This window comes from Calonectris borealis, chromosome 5 (genome assembly GCF_964195595.1).
Source record: "Calonectris borealis chromosome 5, bCalBor7.hap1.2, whole genome shotgun sequence".
In the NCBI taxonomy this organism is placed as follows: domain Eukaryota; kingdom Metazoa; phylum Chordata; class Aves; order Procellariiformes; family Procellariidae; genus Calonectris; species Calonectris borealis.
The window spans coordinates 50,975,373-50,995,939 of NC_134316.1; the positions used below are offsets into that span (position 1 = coordinate 50,975,373).

The 20,567-nt window shown below is 39.0% G+C and overlaps 1 protein-coding gene across 4 annotated transcripts in view; it reads left to right on the forward strand.

Moving 5' to 3' along the window:
• SLC1A2 (solute carrier family 1 member 2) overlaps positions 1-18,278 on the forward strand; it is a 96,109-nt gene extending 77,831 nt beyond the window's left edge. For all 4 annotated transcript variants that reach the window (XM_075152373.1, XM_075152372.1, XM_075152374.1 and 1 more), the window contains 4 exons: positions 789-983; positions 3,697-3,831; positions 9,889-10,120; positions 13,377-18,278. In XM_075152373.1, the coding sequence (XP_075008474.1) occupies positions 789-983; positions 3,697-3,831; positions 9,889-10,120; positions 13,377-13,451 (637 nt within the window). In that variant the 3' untranslated portion in view covers positions 13,452-18,278. The remainder of the gene's footprint in view (positions 1-788; positions 984-3,696; positions 3,832-9,888; positions 10,121-13,376) is intronic.
• The last annotated feature ends 2,289 nt before the right edge of the window (positions 18,279-20,567 follow it).

Genomic DNA, 20,567 nt, shown 5'->3' on the forward strand with positions numbered 1-20,567 from the left:
GTGGTGGACCTGACCTCAGAGGTAACACAGAAAAGTAAGGAACCAAAACATGTTCCTGTGTTGGGTTTCATGCTTGTTGCAGTAAGTCCTTTGCCTGAGGCAGGCAGACCTGCTAGGGAAGGGAAGAAATAGAAGATATTTGCATCTACAGGGAAAAAGAGTATGTTCTGTTTTCAGCAGTATTTTTTGATGAAGGTGTTTTATTTTGAGCAAGTGAATGTAATAGCCTGAACTATTCCCACAAAAGCAAGGCACTGTGGATCTGTGCAAGGAGCTGTTCCCCTCTTCCAGCCATCTTGCGCATCTTTTCCTATCCTCCAGCTGTTTCATATCCTTTCCTGTCCTCCAGTGTCTGGGAACTCCATGGGTTGTATCTTTTTGCCTGGCTTTTTAATTCCTTAATGCAACACTGATTTCTCCATTCAGAGCAAATTCACAGTCAAAGAATTTTAGGATTTGTCCCTACGCTTATAGTTCTGTCCATTAGAAAACACCTGGAACTTGTCCTTTTGAACAAAATGCAAGAAATAATTCATAAATGAGACTGAAAAATTCATCTACGCTCTCTCAAGTTCTCATCCCTACTTCAAGTCATGTCTTGGCCTCAGTCCCAGCTCCAGCTAAATGTAGGCTTAATTTAAGAATTGGCTAAAAAAGGCTTGAATCACAGCAGAAAGTGGAAGTAGAAAATGTAAACAATGATAGCAGAATTTCTGACTTTGCTCCCTTATGTGTATATATTATATTGTAATTATGTCTTCTCTACTTCTTTGCTTTCTCTCCTTCAGTGCTGGAACATTACCTGTCACATTCCGGTGTCTTGAAGAAAATCTAGGCATTGATAAGCGTGTAACAAGGTTCGTTCTTCCTGTTGGAGCAACTATTAACATGGATGGAACTGCCCTTTATGAAGCTGTGGCTGCCATCTTCATAGCACAGATGAATGGAATTGAGCTGGATGGAGGCCAGATAGTTACTGTGAGGTCAGTTCAAAATACTTGTAGGCTTTGTCTCTACAGACTGTAAAATGTGAAGCTTTGGGTTGGATGTCTTCTCAGTCGCTGTGGGATTCTCTGTGAAATCCATGGATTTCTAATAACGATATGAAAAGGAATGTCATATACATAGGTCCTGGTTCTCTGGTGACATGCGTTTTCTATCATTTGCAGCCTTAGTGCATGCTGGTGGTGTTTTACACAGTTTTGCGGTTGACAATACAATGTGAAATACAGCATTCTCTGTCCGATGCAATGCCTTTTTTAGTATAGAGGGATGCTACAAGTGATATACGGGACATAAACTTTCTAGAATGTATCTGTTTCTATACATTGGAAGAAAAAAGTGTACCTAAAAAATGTATCCATGTATTTATGTTGCCTGTACTTTTTCTGTGACAGCAAACAAAATGGACTGAGAATAGCCCAGCTTAAGGGTGAGATTGCCTGCAGCATGGTGTGGATGCTCCCAGACTTTTTATCTCTAACCCAGCAAATATTAGCTCTAGTCTTTTCGTATCGAATTGTCATATCTAGGACTAAGCTAAATATCTGGAAGGACAAACGAAAGTACCTATTAAAAAAGGATAAGAGTGATTGAAGACTCTTTACTGTAATGGATTTTTAAGATCTATTAGGTAGGGTGACTAATAAAAAGCAGTGGCAAAGTTATGACTGCTGCAGCTAAAGTTAATTTACAATGGAAAATTTGATGAAGACACCAGGCCTAACATTTTGAATAGTTAAAATGGAAACCACAAGTGAAGGCTGCCAAGTTTGCTGCCTTCCTGTAGTTTTCACCCACCCACCTTTCTTTTATTGAACCCTTTTAACACTAAAGAAACTCCTGCAAAGGGATGTCTAATTTTCTGTTTCTTGCCCAGCTATACTAGTTCCACATTTTCCATTTCTTTACCTCCTGCCCCAACCCCTGAAATAGTAAAGCCAAAGTTTGTAAAAGGTTCAGGGCTGCTTCTAATGAAGGCAGGTGCTTAGACCTGCATGATGCATATTTGTTGCTAAGACGGAAAACAACAATTTCAGAGGTGCCACATATTAAACTAAATTGAAACAAGGGAAATTTAAGCAGGAATCAGCTGTTGTCCAAGAGATTTGGTAGGCTTGATCCCAAGTTACTCCTCTTCTCCTCCTCTGAGGGACTGACCCGGTAGCTCTTCCTGATCTCACCATTTCAAGGCTGATGTAGCCATCTCTTGAGGTGGCAATACAAATGAATGAGAGGTTATTAGGTTTTGTCTGTCAAATCCAGTTTGTGATGCTGAGGGTATTCAAATGAGCCAGACGTAAACTGACGAAGACTTAATTAGCCTTTGACCAGCCCTAGTTACTTCATATTGGTCATGTAGATCCTCTGATTTCCTGTCTCCTTTGGGAGAGGGTGATCTTGGAAACGGTAGCTAAGCCAGACTCTGTTTAGACCTGAACAGTGCTAGATTCATTCCCGTCCAGCCCTGTAAGCGCTGCTGTGGGAAGGTTGGCAGGAGCGTTTCCTCACAGAGCTTGGAAGCCATCCCTTACCAGTTCAGGCTGGAAGTGCCTGAGAAGCTGGCACTGCACGCAAAGCCTGACGGCAGAGCAGAGCATCCTGCCTGCATACCTGCTGGACCTATCTGGGTGTTTAATAGGCCAGGTTGCACTCTAACCCAGACACCTGACAAACACACTGCAACCTGGATTGTCTGGGTCAGACCCAGCCATCTGCCAGCTCTAAATCAGGCTAACATCCGCACAGATTAGTTCTGTGGCTAACGGCCAAGGGTTTCCCCCACAGAGACCTTTTTCCCCTACTTCTGTGTGGGAAGCGCTTTCAGATTTGTTGGGTACACCCACAGAAGTACAACCATGTTACTCATCTCTGTGTTTAAAAAGACAGAGATAACTTTTTCTTTCCTTTTTCCTTGTTCCTTTTTCCTTTCCCTCCCTCCCTCTCCTCTCCTTCTCTTCCCTGTTTTTCCATTCTTCATAGGATTGCCCAATGATGTTGATATTTGTTATGGTCTGTGTTGTATTTTTACAAACATTTGGAGCACAGACATTCACTCTACTGGTCTTCATCAAAAAATAAGAGAGGCAAAAACAAAGACAGGTTTGGATTTATGAAACAATCAGATTAATTTTGCTTTTTCATCTAGGGTGATTTGTATCTAGGCATGGTACACCACTGGCTTGTACTGTGGGAGTTTTGGATACCAAGACTTTTAGTCTTCTGTACTTGATAATAACTACTTTCTCTCAGCCATTACCTCATAATTCAGTCTTCAAGTACCATGAATAAATAGAAAAGAACCACCCTGAAAATTCAACCTATAGCCATCAAACTTCAGCCAGTCTGGATGACCAAAACTCAGGATTCAACACTCTGATGTGTTGGTAGAGCTCAGAAAACAACACCAGGCCAAAGATTAGAATATCATAACCACCTTACAGAACTTAAAACTCTCAGACAACTCTCTTACAACTCTCAGAACAAATCTCATAGATCTGGCCTCCCCTAATAAATATTTTTGGAGAAACACAAGCATTAAAACTATGGCCTGAGCTTACCATGATTTATCATGTAGTCATTAGTTTTCTGGGAAGAACTCATTAAAAATAAGACCTTCCTAATGATCATATGAATATGCAATGAAATTGTATGTTCCTCTTCCTGCTATCTCCATTTGATATTTGTTTTTTGCAGTTTGACCGCCACCCTTGCAAGTGTTGGAGCTGCCAGTATTCCCAGCGCGGGACTTGTCACTATGCTTCTGATCCTTACTGCAGTGGGTCTCCCTACCCAGGACATCAGTTTGCTTGTTGCTGTTGACTGGCTTTTGTAAGTTGTGCTGACTCCGCTGCTCAGTGCAGAAAAAGTAGTGAAGTAATGCTTGTCCATAGTGCTTTTCAGCCATTGATCTTAAAGAACTATAAGACTTTCCTCTACAGATGAAGCGAAGGAGGAAGTAGGCTGTTTGATGAAGTAGGAGACACTGAAAGCGGCTTCTCAGCTGGTACAAATTGTTAAAGAGCTACTGAAGTCAGTTTCTATGAGCCAAGGATGATCTTGTAAGACCCTTGGGCTCACGCTCATATATTTTCTTCTTCCTAATGATGCCTCTTGATCACAGACATAGCTCCAGAGCAGTTTTCTGATCTTTGCTTTCATATTTCTGTTTCTTATAGTTCTGGTCTAAACTTAAGGATGAATGCTGAAAATGAAGGTTCCATCAGGATGTTGTCAGCAAGTTACAGGGTGATTTGGGCATTTGTAGTATCAAATGTTTTATGCTCATAGTGGGGAAAGTCTATTTCTTTTTGTACATAAGAAAGTAAAATACTTTCAAGAAAGAAACTGTTCTAGAGCAGGATATAAACCAAAGACAACTAAGAAAGCAAACTGAAAGAGAGAAGGTCATTCCCTAGTTTGATTTTACTGACAGATCCCTCAAACAGTCTTTTTCAAGGACTTGAGATCAAAGTCCTTCGGTGCCATTGCAGGTCCTCCGACAAGAAACAGCTAACCCACAGATAGTTTTCCAAGGCTTTTGTTCTTCAATGTTTGAATACAGAAGCTGTAAATATAGACAGAGCATATGCCAAGCCACATGCTTTCTCATGTTGTCATTGGACGATGTGGGTATCTTTCTCTCACCCGCACAGAGCTGACAGGGACTCAGTAGTCCTCTAAGTTGTACTGGCGTCTAGAGACTTTTATGTCGTCCTGTACTGCTGCAGCACAGTATATTCTGGTCAACAGCCATCTCTCTTCTAATATTCTTTTACATAGTAAAGACGTATGTTTCTGTTGTGCCAGCCGTGGTGCCCAGAAGGGGAGATGTAAGTACCGCTCTGTACTATTTGTGCATTTCCTCCTACGCTAGCAGCCTCAGCTGCCTGCTTGTAGCTTTCAGTCCCAGACTACTAAAATTATGCAAGAAAGAATAGCAAAGTTGAGAATGTGAAGATAAAACAGAAAATTAATTTTCTGTCATTATCTTTTGGCTTATTGAGAAGAATTCAAGAACTTGGTCAATCCTCTGACATGTATTTTGGATCTACTACTATACTCTATCTTTTATTACCTATCTTGTCACTAAGAGTTGTGAAGAATAGCACGCTGCTCCGATTTCTGCTTCAGGGAAAAATGAAAGAGGAATTTACAGCTTGGGAAGGCAAAGGGAAAAGATGACTTACATATTTTATATATAACTGAGTATCATGATATCATGACTCAGAATGGTGAAATGAGGCAGGGTTCAGCAGTCAGAGTACAGCTGGTGTAAGGAAAAATGTGATATTCTGTGGCTTTATTGTATTTATGAGGTCATAGTTGAAAACAGGAAAGTAGCATAGGAATCTGCAGCTGGGAGGAGAAGAGCAAAAGGGAGGTGCATACTCATTTTAAATATATGTTTTTGCTGGCTCTCAAAGTAAGGCAATAGGTAGGTTTCTGCAGCTGGTAGGAGGATGTGCAAAAGGAGCCTGTGGTTTATTTGGTTTTTTAGGGAAATGTCATTTAAAAATATTCCTGTGGACTGAGAAGCTCTCCCCACACTAGCAAACCTCAGAGCTGTAAGTTTACGAGCAGTTCTGATCCACTAGTAGGTGTTGCATTTCAGGCTTGGCTTCAGCAGCATTGTTACTGCTGGCTCATCCAACGCTGCTTAGGAAATAAAAATGTCCGTACTGTGGAGCTGTAGCGGTGATGAATGTAAGTATAGGAAGGATAGTACTTCTGAAAGAAATATTTCAAGGCATCTTTCCAAAATAAATGCCAGGCAAAAGAACCTTTCAGCACAAATGGTTGGGTTTGGATCCTTCTGGCCTAATAATCAGCAGTGCAATTAGAGCGTGATTCAGAACTGAAAGGTAGAGGGAAAAGGGAAAAGAGATAAAAAAGGAGATTAAAAGCTCTGTGTCATGCCACTAATGCTGTGAAGTTAAGACAAAGTTTGTTGGTGGAAGTGTTGTGCTAATTAACATATATCAACAACTAATAGTTTTATTTTCTACCTTCCAGTGGTTGTGTTGTGGTAGCCACAATGATCTAATGAGATATGGAAAATGATGCTGCTGACATTGTTAATGTTAAGAAAAGGCAACAAGCCAACTTTTGAGCAAGCTTTTGGGCACACAAACCAGACCTATAGAATATCTGAAACGAAAGGTCATAAAAAGATATTTTCTTTACTTAGGAACATTGTCTTCTTCCATTTCTTTAGATCATCAATTAACGTTACAGCAGTATTTCTAACAGAATGTAGAAGAGAAAGTTAATAAAATATTTAAGACCCAATTCCAGCCACTTTTCTGGAACCAGTGTGTAAATGCAGCCAGCCATGTAGAAATATTTGGGATAGCTCTTTTATAGCATTTCAATTCCAGATAATGAAAGCTTTTAAAAAATGTCCTACTCTATGACTTTTTCAATATTTCTGATGAAAGAAAATATCAGAATATCAATTGATTTTACAATACTACCATCATCTGAAACTCTGGTCTTACCAAAACCAGTTCTGCACGATTTGGTCATGGTGTAACACAAAGCTGACTTTTGATTATCCTTAAAGTTGGCACTCTCTCCTTCAAATTGGAGCCAAAAGGTTTCTGTATCAATTTCTTCTCAAGCCTCTCCAATATCTAGACATTAGGTTGCTCAGCCTTTCCCCCTCCCACGCGTACATATGCAGCGTGAGCTCTTTCACCAGGCAAGTTTCCCAAGATTTCACAACTCTCATAGTTTCTCAGTTTAAAACTAAGCACAACACAGCAGTGACATTTAATAAGACAGTAATTATATGCCAACAGCTGGAATAAAACCAGTTTCTTTTGCTCTAGCCAGAAGCTGGCTACTTTCCAGATGTGAGACTGAGAAGCTTAGCAAATATCATAGCACAACCTCAAATACAGTGGTATTTTGCAGTGAAGAGAGAGGAATTAGAGAAAATGGGCTTGGATGGCTGATCCGGTATTTAACCTTCATTCTGTAACTCAGAAGAAGGTTGCTTGAGTTCTGACTTGGTTCTTTGGCTTAGATCTAAATTCAGAATATTCAGACCCAGCCAATGTCTGGATGTTATGAACAGGGCCTTATATAAATCAAATTAAACAATAGAAAACAGGAGCTTTTTCCTATAATGACAAAGAGGTAAGGCAATTTAAACATGTCACCTGGTCTTTGGCTTAGCAGGTGTGCTAAGATTTTAATCTCCTTTCTAAAATCTAGTAAGGTTGATATACTGGGTTTTCAAGCTTTCAGGGAACAGGAGTAACTTTATTGCATACTAGCATGCTATATAGGTACTATGACATTAATAATAAGGGGGCTTGATTCAGTTCTTCTCATTTCTATTCCTTTCATCTACATTGTTGAGCTTCCAGTTCTGATTTATGCCAGTTTGAGGAAATTAGGCATTAACCCTTATCAGGATTTAAAGAATTACTTCCTAATTATTCCAAAGCCCATTCTTACCAGATGTTGAGTTGGCTTTTGAGAGAGAACTTTGACTTTCAGTCCCATTATTCCTCTCAGAAGCTGTTACGGACAATGCAGAAGTATCTGTGTTGGGGCAAGTCATTTACTAGACTGCAACTTTCCTATATTGATTTTGTTTACATCGTTCCAGGATAGGTGGAATTAATTGATCGGTTGTTTTTAACAAAAGAGTAAGTACAGTTGTCTTGGTTCTTCTTCGGGCGTTCTTTGGCCCAAAAGAGGTCAGTGGCACTTTGCTGTTGATTCCTGACAGCCGAGACTTTGTCCTGTCTGTTGTAAGGAACTTACTTGCTAACTTCGGTTCACGCAGTATAGCATGTTCTGCAGCAGTGTGCAGTTTGTATCGCTGAATCTCTCTTGGCTAGTAGTACATGAATATGGGTTGGAGCACCTCCTCAAATGACCCTTTCAGAATTTGAATTGTGCCTCAATTATATTTATTATACATGTTATATTATATGTATTATATGTATTCTTTCCACCTTGTTTTTTTGGCATCCTATACTATTCCTCCGTTTGTCTGGCATCAGTGAAGCCTTTCAAAATTTAATACCGCTCATACAAAAAAAATTAAGCAGCTGTTCTTTTTTGGAGCTATATTGTCGGGTTCAGTATATTTGATGGTCTTAATTAAAAATTACACTTGGAAAGTCTTATTTTCCTATTCTGCCACTCTGATTAGGTTTAAAACACTCTTCGCAGGCATGGGATGAAAACTGTATAAAGCATTTCATTTCTGTGAAGCAAAACTGGAAGGATGTTTTCCTCCTATGGGTTGTTGGTTTGTTTGTTTTTCGGGGGGATTTTTCCTTCTGGGTATTCTTTTGTTGACAAAAAAAAAAATTAAACTGCTTCAACTAAGATATTACACAACAAACTCCAAACATGTAAGCATGATAATGTAGAGAGAGAGAGGAGAAACTTGAAAGGGAATACAGTTCCACAGCTGGGAAAGGCAGATTTACAGATATTTAGAGCAAAGATGTTAAAAGGGGCTCAAAAGTTTGTATGGCCATGAATAAGGATGTGTAATGAATGTTTATCAGTTTGGGGTTTATATATTTAGGGGTTTTTTTTCGGTATTCTACAGGAAAAGGAGGTGTCACACAAATCTGGTACCAGAAATACTAGAAAGGGTGTTTTCAAATTAATCACTGTCATGGGAAATGAGGTCTTACATGCTGGCTTTTCTGTCACTTGGCAAATGTCCACACTGTTCAACCTGCCTATTTTGTGTGAATGAGTCTTCGTGGATATACCTCTGAGAATTAATCAGTGTAATCGCTTTTCTGACCTATTTGACAAAGCTAGACTCCGTTGCTGCAGTAGCTTTAAATCGCAACCCTCAGTCAGAAAGTTTTTAGGAGTTTTATGTTTAGTTCAGATATGAAGAGGCAAATTAGATTGTAAATTATTTCAATATGTGTAATACAGCCTACCTGCAGTAGGAAGGACATCAGGAGCCCATAGTCCTGCGGTGTTCTCTAAGATCATCTCCCATTTTTGCAGAATTTTGGGCAGGTTTGGGGCAGAATTCTGAAATCAGGGAAAATCCACAACCATGACTTCACTGCTGACAGATAGAGCCACACTCTAAAAACAAGACAGGAGAAAGGTGGCGTGTCTGTCCAAGGGCATCCTGTCCAGGAAGCGCCAACAAACATGCTTCTTTGTAACGGAGCATGTGAGTCTCTGTTGGCACCCTCCTACAACGAGGGGCACCCGTTACTGAAATGCTGTCACAGGCTCATCATTTTGTAGGCCATGACCTATATTTGGTTGGCTCATATGCCGAGCTTTGGCATACAGTAGTGTGAGTGGGCATGCTGCCATGCTAACAGATGACCACCTGTAAGATGGTGCCAGGAGAGGAGCTTCAATGGCCTGAGCCTTATGGAGATATTTCAGGCATTTTTTTCTCCATAGTTTGCTCACTGAGAATGAACGGAGAGGCAATTTATTAATTTGTCCCAGAAGTGAGAACACTTCATCAAATCCAAAATCCTTTTCTCTGGCTGCAGTGCTCTGATAAATTAGATTAAACAAAGGGCAATGATGTGAGCCTGGCACCCTGACATTGAAACCTCCAGCTCCAGAAACAGGCGCTGGGGAGATCTCAGTCAAGCACAGCTCTGCAGTTTGGCTGTGTCTCTAGCGCAAGTTCTTTGCCAAAATCCATGAGTATGAGCAGCTGGGACATAGGAGTTTGCACATCCTCTCTGTCTGAACAAGTCCCCTGGGAAAGCAAGATTTTTCAATATTTCACTTGAAAGCTCCCATCTTTCTGTTCTAAAGCTGCCTTAAACTTTCTGAAATAAATGCAGTAACTGTAACTGCCATGCCCTACTTTTTCTTTCTGACATGCCATTCAGCCTCTGCCTTTTGCTTCTTTTGTAGGGACCGGATGAGAACGTCAGTCAATGTAGTGGGGGATTCTTTTGGTGCTGGCATTGTCTACCACCTTTCCAAGGCAGAACTTGACACCATTGATTCCCATCATAAAGGGCACGAAGACATTGAAATGACCAAGACTCAGTCAATCTATGACGACATGAAAAATCATAGGGAAAACAACTCAAACCAATGTGTTTTTGCAGCTCACAACTCAGTCATAGTAGATGAGTGCAAGGTACCTTTCACATTTATGGATATTGAGACATGTATATAGCACTGCATGCTTTATTTTATCTTATTTTTAACCTGCATGTATTTTTCAAATCGTTCTGCAAATAACAATGTGACAACAAGATCCATGAACCCCAGACATTTGGAATGAGTTTGAGCAGTTCAAAAGATTTTTTTTGCACTCTTCTTAAAAGTTGTCATTTGAGGGGAAAAAATCATGTACATTGTTTACATATCAAAAAGCAAGATGCAGCGTATTATGGAATATGCCAAGACGCAGAGAATATGGCATCACCTTCTATGGACATTTGCTTCATTTTCTATGGCAACAGAGAACTTAATTGCCAACCCAAATGAAGGATAGCTGCAATTCAGATACAGGTGTTGTCATTTGCTGACTGCCTTCCATGATATGCTGTTCAGAGATGGACATGTTGAATGCACTTTAGCATCAGAATGCTCCTGCACTCATACAGCATGCTTATGCTTTGCTTCCGTCATCGTTCCTGAGTCATTAAGACACAAACATCGTATTCTCTTTCTGATCTTTGCTGTAACTAACATGGATTATTAATAGTCATAATAACATTTTGATCAGAGCAAAGTGAGCTTGAGAAACCTCACCAGCTGAATGAGAAAACAGTTGGGGAGGTTAGCGGTTAAAAGTTTACTAAGCACCACCACTAGGACAGGGCAGTTTAAAATCAGGAGAGAGTTTTTGAAAAGGAGGAGAAAGAGAGTGAAACAAGCTGGAACTTTTCACTTCATAGTCTTTTTTTTAATTTATAAATACTCTGATCTGATCCTGTACACTGTCTTTGACACAGTGAATTTGCCAGTGAGCCTACCTTAGCCATTTATCCAAACAGATTCTTCTGCATCTTCCAGTTCCCACAACTGAGCCAGTATCTAACTGTGAATGCCTAGACTGTCCGTTAGCAGATCACCACATATATTGGAAATATCTATCACTTTCACTTGTCTCCAGCCTGGCTGGAAATGTTCTTTAGAATATATTTTTTTCTAATGCTTACTTCTAGATAATGTCAGGCCAAACCTGAATTTTCAAGGGAAAAAGTAATACTGAATTCAGGAAAGGAAAAGCTTTCATCTTATCCTCAATTTTTCCCTGAATCTTCCAAGTTTTTAATAAAATGATTTTTTAAAAAGGAAACTTTTTGTTCTGATATGGCTCTCCCTTTCCTCTTCTGACCCACTCTTTATCCATGAGAAAAATCAAAGAAAAAAAATTTTGAAATGGGAAGGGAATACATGCTTACACAAATTTAAAAATTGTCATTAATTTATATTTCTCAAAGAAGGAAAGGACACCGAAGAGACAAAAATTTGAAGGGAAAAAACCTCCCTGAAAAGAAAGACCTCATTAACAAAAGATTTTTTTTCATTAAAAATAAGCATGTGCGCGCGCGCACACACACACACTCTTTTTGGTTAACTTCTTTTGGAACTTTTGGAAAACTGTTTTTCAGTGTGTTTTTCACTATGCTAATTTTAGTGGGTTTAAGACAAATTCAGCTACCATATATCAGTCTGAATCAGGTTCATGCAACTTAATACTGATAATTTTATCTCCTTCCAGTCTCTCAGATTTGCACAGAGATCCAAATCAAGCTAGAAAGTAGTATCCCGTTGATGCAATACTTGCTGCACTTTCTTTTCTCCTTCAGTTTCTCGTACCATTTCCCTCAGCCGAGGCATTAGCTTACCTCAAAAACACGGATTAATGGCGTGTTTTGTCACCCTAAGTACACCCTTTAATTAAAATTTGGGACCAGTGATTTATGAGCTAGAAGTGTTTGTCCTTTTTCATTGTTTTAGGTTTGCTCTGCTTGCTATCTCATTTTGCACTTTTAAACTCATGAAAAGAGCCAGGGTTTACTGGATTGAGCACAAGACTGACTTTGAGCAGGTCACTTGTCTGTGTGTCTGTCTGCAAGCTGCCAAAAGGATGTGATGCTACGGCCTACTTTATAAGCTATGAATATATGCTGACATTTGCAAGACATTTGGATCATGTTGAAGTAGTCTACAGCTCCCAAGTGTTAGAGTAGCAAAAGCAACAGAGTGTAGGATTTGGGGCTTCAGAACAGCCAGCTGTTAAATCTGAAGAGACATCTCTTCATCCTGTCAAATGCACTGGTGGGTTGAGAAGCTCACTGCAACTCTGGTCAGAATTTGGAAAAGCTAATCTACTAGCACGTCCTTTCTCTTTACTTTCTGTAATATATTCCATGTATAACACTAGTAGTTTATAATTTTGCATGGTCAATGTATATTTTTAATAAGTAGTTTACCTTTATATGGGGGTAGAATGGTTGTTATTGCACGATATTTTTGTATTTTTTTATTATCATATTTCACATGACTTTATGTGATTTTAATTTCTGAATAAGCTGATCATTCCTGTATTTGCATGTTTCCCCCTTTCAATTATCTAAGAAAAAGCTTGACTTTGTTTCAAAAATCAGTGCATTTTGTCATGTTTCCATGTCTCAATGCTTCCATGCATCCAGTTTATTCAGCATGGGAAATTTCAGCTCTGTCTTTAAGTTTTCATTTGAAGCTGAGGATGTTAACTTACAAAGTAAGTTAGGAAAGAGTGAGCCATCCATTTAGAATTAAATAAAAGGTTCTCTTACAATTATAAAGATTTAGATCACTTTTGTAAAGTTAAATTGACGCTTTACCTTTTTTAAATTTTTTAAGTAATTTGCCTGGAACTATCTTTCTTGAAGCATGGGTTTATTTATACTGATTTCTGGGATACAACATACTGGCCAGTGTTTACTGTGAGTTGGTAGAACACTATAGGTCTTCTACCATACTTAAAACCTAAAAATTTTAGCATCGGCTATCCTGCTTTGCTAAGGAATTTCACTGAAAAAATACGACTTTCTACACTAATAAAATAAGTAATCTGTTTTTGAAATAATCCAGAGAAATCTGTAGGAGATAGAAAGGAGTAGAATCTGAAATATTTATTAAAAAAAAGCTACAGTAAAGACTAAGAAAATATGGAACCTTTTTTCTACTGCTAATGTTTTCTAGTCAGTATAATAAATGAACAGGAGTCTTACTATTTGGGAGTATTGTGAATTCTGAATAAATACATTTTACATATATAATAAGGCATGGTGTATGTAATATGTAAATATCATGATCTTCCATATAAAACTCATGACTTTTCTTGTCAAAGTGCCTTGGCCTTTAAGTCGGTTGTTGATGATAATTACTTGCAGGTAACACTGGCAACCAATGGCAAATCTGCAGACTTCAGTGTTGTTGAAGAAGAGCCTTGGAAATGTGAAAACTAAGGGAAGAGATTCCTAGCTCCATCTTTAATAAGCCCTGAAGCTATCTTCTGGCAAAAGATATCACGATTAAAGAAGATTTCTCTTTTTTCTATTTAACATCTACAGTTTCTGCTTACTTAATCTCTTAACTGAAACTTAGCAAAGATCTCATCAAGTCATTGTAGAGTCTTTGCCAAGCAATGATCCATAACCATCTGTCTCCCTTGTGTTACTGTTTGGATGATGCAGCTGGAGAATACTCCATGCAGTGCAATGTGCTCTCACCCGCCTCCCCTTTCATTCAAGACACAGAGAATGTAAATGCTGCAAAATGGGAAGATCAAAGTGCCAGTACGGTTCACTACAGGGACTCAGGGTCACAAATACAAGAGAAACATAACATCACGTAAACCTTCAAGTGTTTTGGTGACTCTTGTGGCATACCTGATCTATTTAGCACTGTATGGCTCAAATATCTTTTGAAAATGTCCATAAAGATTTCTATTTGTTTTAATAATAACAAGCACTGTATTTTTGTGCCTAGTTGTACTTTAAATCCAGGGGCAAGATTAATGTATAGAAGTCAATAAACTATCCCAGACATTTTGTTAGATCAGTACAACTAATACTTAGCATCAAGACAAGACCTTAGATTTGTATGTGCATGTGATGTGTTTTTATCAGCTGTCCCAGGGCAGGTGCAGCCTTTATTTTATGATGGGGCTGTGCTGCTTTGTGACCACAATGCATCATCTAATACAAGGCAGTATTATTGCAGGGGTGGTAGTTCCTTCACTAAAACTATGCCTGATGTACAAAATACAGAATACCATGGGCTCAGTTATGCCATTCTTAATCGAAGTAGGTAGCACCTTACTATTCACCCTGCTCCACCGATGTCAGAGGGATTCCTCATGTGGACGGGACTACTCAAGTAAGGGACTACTAAGATTGAGCACGGATGTCATGATTGGGTACTTGATAATGAGTTATAAACAAATTCTGAATCCATTACTCTAAGAAATTGAGAGGTTTTGAATGTAATCATCAGTTGAATTTGGCATGAAGTGAAAGCCATCTTTCAAGTATATGTCATATTTCAGAGAACAGCTAAATCCTGAATTCATCGCTAAGCCAAATTCCGTATAAGGTTAATAGAATTTTGCCAGGGTTAGGACTGACTGAAGAATAAATCGGAATTTCAGGATTTAGACCAGTACATTGAATATACATCTCTCTCTCTCTCTCTCTCTCTTTTGCAGAGTAACAATTCATATAACTCTCTAATGTCAGAGAAATGTTTCTTAGAGCACATGGCATCTGAATTAACGAGATGGTGTTTTGTGAAGATAGTATAGCTGACTCATCCTGTCAGAAGAAATTACAGTCACAATAATCACCCTGTGAAGTGTTTTTAAAGGTGCTTGTTAATACTCAGCAATTTTAAGACACTGGTGAATGCCATTATACTATTAGCAATGTTCTATAGCAAAGCTGAGCCACGTGGCCTTGGGAGGCTCTACCCACAGAACAAGCTTTGTGCAATTTTTGGGGGAGCTCTCAGGGGTTCTCAGAATGAATCAGAATATAAGCATACAGTGAACTTAAAAATGGCAGAAAACAGAATTGAAACATTTATGGAAATAAGCCGTTCAGTGTCTGTGCTCAGACCTGTCATGGTTTTAAAAAAGAATAATATGTTTAGTTGTAGAGTGGTATTTGGCTCTGTAGGAGCTATTAAAATAATAATTTTGCTCATCCGCATTCATATAAATATGTCCGAAAATGCACACGGACCTGAGCCAGCCAAGGCTACTTGCATGAGCAAAATCAAGTCCATTGTCAGAGTATCCCTCATTTAAGCATTTGTTGTCGTGGAATATTTTTCTTGCCATTGTATTTTTGTCCTCACTTGCATGCCATGGCTACAATCCTAAGCAAAATGGCCTATATGATTTAACAAATATTGAACCACTGTGAATTCTGTAGACCTCTAATACGCATTAGAGGTGGAGACCTTTTCCAGAGGCCTCCTGAAGCATCTGAAGGATTTTTTTTTGTGAGGGATGGAATTGTAGGATATTCAGAGAAGTGGTAGGCAGGTTGTCTTCTCTTTTCTTCAGTCATTGGTATTACCATATCCAGAGTTAGTCTATAGCTAGCTGCTGCTTCTCCCAGTTTGCATTCAAAGACATTTTTACCACTGGGTTATGTGCCAGAAATGTACCTGGGACGGTGTGTAGGTACTCTAAAACGTTCCCTACTCTGAGGGTGCTGGCTCACATCAAGTGAAATTTGCAGTGACTTGGGTGGTAGTTATATCCAAGAATAGCATGCAGTGTTTACCCTGGTTTATATCCAGCATTCTCGGGCTGTTTCATGGCACAGCTCACCCATTAATAGATGACTTTACATACTCTTCACTGTAGCAGTTTCTTAGGAGCAGCCACACTGATTGCTTGCCTTGAAAGTAGCTTTAGAAAACTGGTCCATACACTTTTAGCTGTCATTTGAAACTGTTTAGCAGGTGGAAACAAATAGGAATGCCAGCAACATGTGACTAGGCAGCTCCACAAAATTACATATTGAGAAACACTTAGAATATGCTTACACTTATCCACTTGGGACGTATCGTCCTTTGAAGAGTGCTTCTTTGGACGGAGACTAGGGGAGGAAGGAATGAGATTCTAGAGAAACCCCACCCACATAAGGGAGAATAAATTTGGGTCTTTTGATAGGACTAGAATAGCAGACTGTGATTTTAAAATAGTAATTCTGTAGATACAGTAACTCAGGGACGTTTCAAAAGATAATTACAATGGTATTTCTCTATTTAAATGTGGATGTGGGAGAAGGAGAAATGTTGTTTTTGGTATACTCCTCTGCTTTTAGCCTGACTGAATATTTAATATAGTGTTACTCCAGCGCAGCACTGTATTTAACCATCAAAAAGCTTTCCATTTCTCTGGGAAAACGTAACTCACTCTTGGCTTGCATTTCTCAATTTGCTCATTCCACATGAGACTGGGTTGCTACTTAACTAAACAAACAGAAAATAACCCAGGGACCGGCCACTTCAGCTAATACAAGGTTCACGTTTCAGCAGGCAGTGCTGGTTACTGGCCAGTCTCTTTTTAGATTCACTAGGAGTGTTGATGCATTAATTTGCATCTGGCAAATCTTTTGTATTTGTCTGCAGTGCTGGGGTGGCAAAGTTAAAGGAAAAGTACAGTGGAAAGTGATTTGTTTTCTGTGTAGTTCTTAAACAAATTAACTTTTTTTTTCTGCATTCATCTCGTTTGCTGCTCTGTCAGTTCCCCCCACCCTTGTCTGTGCAACTGTGATATCCTTTGCCCTTTGGATTGCTGACAGCACACTGGCACATGGAAAAGTCTAGACGAGGCAAAGACTCGGTTAATTGCATGCTTAATTAAGTAAATGCTTATGCATTTGCTTTATGCCTTTACTGCTGAAGCTAGGTTGGCATTCTCTTAATATCTGTTCATTAAAACTAAAGCACACTGTACGTTAAAACTACAGAAGAGGTGGAGCACTTTGCTACTGAATTTGATTCTTCATTGCTTCCCTTACAAGACAAAGGTGGCACCAGCACTGTAAAAAACATGTCTTATACACGAAGGTGCTTCAAATAGGTAGGGGATAAGCCGTTTGAACCATGTTATGGGATGTGCTCCTTCCATATGAAGCAGTGAGAAACTCATGTCTTCTTTGAAAAACTGTGTTTGCTGTAGTAAAACCTGTGCCTGCAATGCTCTGACTACATGAAAGCCCCACTTGAAATCTATGGGAGTCACAGGCTTCCAGGAAAAGTCAAGTCCCCTCCTGTCTCTGTTAAGTTATATGACATTTCACAATCCTGTCCTAGGGAATAGTCTTTGTCTGCTATTTATAATGACGTTGATTCTCACATCCAAAAGATTTCTGCCAAGATGCTTCTTTTTTGCCGAATTGTTTCTAAGCTACAAGTCCAGCAATGAATTTAAAACTCAGCACAAAAATAAGGATCACTGTCATTACGGTTTTTTCCATTTCTTTCCTGAGATCTCGATTTCTTTCTCAAAGCACATGGAATTCCAAACTTGGTGCCACTTTAAAATGTACGAGTAATACAGATTTCTGATTTGTTTTCCGTCACTCCCAGAGTCATTAGTTTTCCAGCAGTAGATACTCAGAAGAGCAGACTCTTCATCTGAGAAGCTGCAGCAACAGTGTTTGAGCAAATTTATTCTGGCAACTGCCTGGATTTTCTTTGCTTCCTCGCCTTCGCTTGTGTTGTTGCAGCCTTGTTGTAGCAACACAGCAGCAATCACGCAAATCCCCAAAACCATAGGCAGTATTAAACCTCACCTCTGACATTCACTGCTGTAATTATCTTTAAAAAGGCTCTGAGCTTTAGTACCAGGCTCAGAAGAATTCTTTTGTGGAGATGTAAAGGTATAACTGTTTCTCATTTCATTAAGTTCCATTCATCTGTTTTTATTGCTGCATTTGAATTAATTTACAGAAGGATAAATAAGGGCACTTTATAAAAATGTACTGTAATATTATTCTGTTATGAGCCAGAAAACTATCCTTGATTTTATTACTGTGACTTCTAAGGCCACGATCAAGATATTCTTCATATTCGTTATTATGATAGGTGTCTAGACCATTGGGACAATTCATCTCGGCTATAATTCACCGTATAAGACTTTCCCAGCAGAAAGCACTCTTGGGAAGATGAGTTATTTTCTTCTCTCCAATCATATTGATGACTTTGAAGGAAAAATATTTACCCGATTTCCTTTGTCTGAATAATGTTATATAGAGTGTAGCTTCAAGTACTGCAAAAAAAAAAAAAAAAAGGAATTGCAATACTGAAGCGTCAAAGAAGGCAATCCAGCTGTAAACAAATTGTTCAGCTTCGCCATGTTGTTTTTGGAAGTGTTATGTTCTTGCTCACAATTTACCTGAAACAATGTATTTAGCGCATATTCTTTCGAAAGTCATTGATCTTTCTTCCCACATAGACACCAAGGCTGTGTCTCTCCGTGGTCCTCAGGCAAAGCACAGACTCTGCAGTTCCGCACACCTAAGGCAGGACTCCTGGTAAAGACCCCAGCAACAGTGCCTGGGTACCGACTGTACAATGGTGCCTCCCTCATTTTTTCCTCCTGGTCATGTTTGATGTTAAACTGAAATCTGCTGCTATGAATGAGTCAAACCGCTGCGGATGCCCAGGTGCTGGTAATTCTTTTACTTCTTGTTGAGTGGGCTCCCTGGCACAAGGCTCTGAGGAACCATCCCTCGCATGTGCCCACCATCCCAGAGACATCTCCCCCTGCTCGGGGGAAACCTGGTGACTTCCCACTACTGGGCTGATACAAATCCTAACGGATAAGGTGGTTGTGCAGTTGCAACTATGAGTCTTAGGAAAACCCAGGCTCCAAACATTGAAAAAACCTAGAGCATATGACTGAGCCACTGAGTAGGTCTCTACTAGTCCAGGATGGAAATAACCAACTGGCTAATGCAGGATTTGGGGAGGCAAGAAGACTTGTGAGATTTCTCACTTCACCCAACCTTTGATCCCCTTTCAGTTCTAACTACATTCTGCCGCAGAGCCAATGCTGATAGATGCCAGAGAGTCCAATCCTTCCAGTCTGGTTTTTCAAAATTCAGGAGTCCTGCAATTGTTTTTAATGATGCTCTGTGGCGCACACCATTACATGAAGGGAAACTGTCATAGGCAGCATCACACAACCTGGATTGTCTGGTACCTGTATATTGCTTTGTACATAAATAGTACAGTTTGCAGGGATTTTTGTATCATTATTTTCTATTTTTTTTCCTACAGTTTTTCAAAGACTGTATGCAAACTGTGTTTACAAATTGGTTTTGCAGTCAGTATTGTAGATTATAGCATTTCCATTTTGGTGTTTTGTATGGGCTTGTGAGTTCTTGTGTGCTACAGGTTGTCCTTCCTTCTTAAAGATAATTGCATACACTTCCATCCAACATACCCTGCTCCTTTCTTAAATATATCCCATTTCTTATGATCTGGTGTGAACTCTAGGTTGTAGAATGCATGAGAAAAAGCTGCATATGTATTTATATTGTTAAATATTATATGCTCAATACTGATTTAGTTATTAATACAGGTTTTAGGGGTTTGTACTTGTTCTCTGGAAACTACAGTGTAGACTGAACTAAATTACCCAGTATCTGTAATTTACAGACACACTAATATTTTCTTATAATGTTTTCTATATGACCGTATAAGGTAGAGGGATAATCCTTTCAATTGATCTGTACCTTAGAACAAAACCAATTTTCTTATAACATTTAGGATCGATGAAATATTTTTGTGTTATGTTTAGTGATGAACTTATAAACAAAGCACAAAATGCAAGAAGCAAATAGGAATTTCAAGATGTCCTTAAATGCTGCAGTTCATTATGGAACAATGTTATAATAATCTGAACAATCTTCTAGGTTGACTGTCTTGGGCAATAGTCCCTCATTTTTGTCATTTTTCCTGGTGTTACCTTTGCCAAATCCTGCAGTTCTTTCCTAGGATCTGATCATGTATAATTGACTGACTCAGAATACAGTTTATGGAGAACTGGAGATCTGGGTAGGCAAAAAATAATGTTATCAGGTACCCAGTCCATCTTGCTGCAATACAGTGAATATGAGTTCAGCCTGTGGAAAAAGTTCATGATTTGGCCACCTACATTTGCCTTTGTGTAAAGGAACCAACGGAACCACCATGGGACCAATGTAATCGGGTAGCATCTGTACAAATACCTCCTGCTTTCTTACGTATTTTAAAGAGAACAACCACTATATTTTTTGACCAGGACAAGTGAGAGTTGCTTCTCTGTTATGGTCATCTGTTCCCATTAGGCAAATACCTGTTGGCATTAAGGCCGTGGCTATAATAATTTCTATTTAATTAAAAAGGAATTGTTTGTAGAGGAATAAAAATAAATTAATATAAATATTCATAACAATTATATCACAAAGAATCTTTTATGGCCTACTAGCTCTTTGACTGTGATTCAAAACAAAGCATTGAATAGCAAGTACTGCTATCCCATTGTGACTGATACTGGGTATCTCTTCAACTATTCA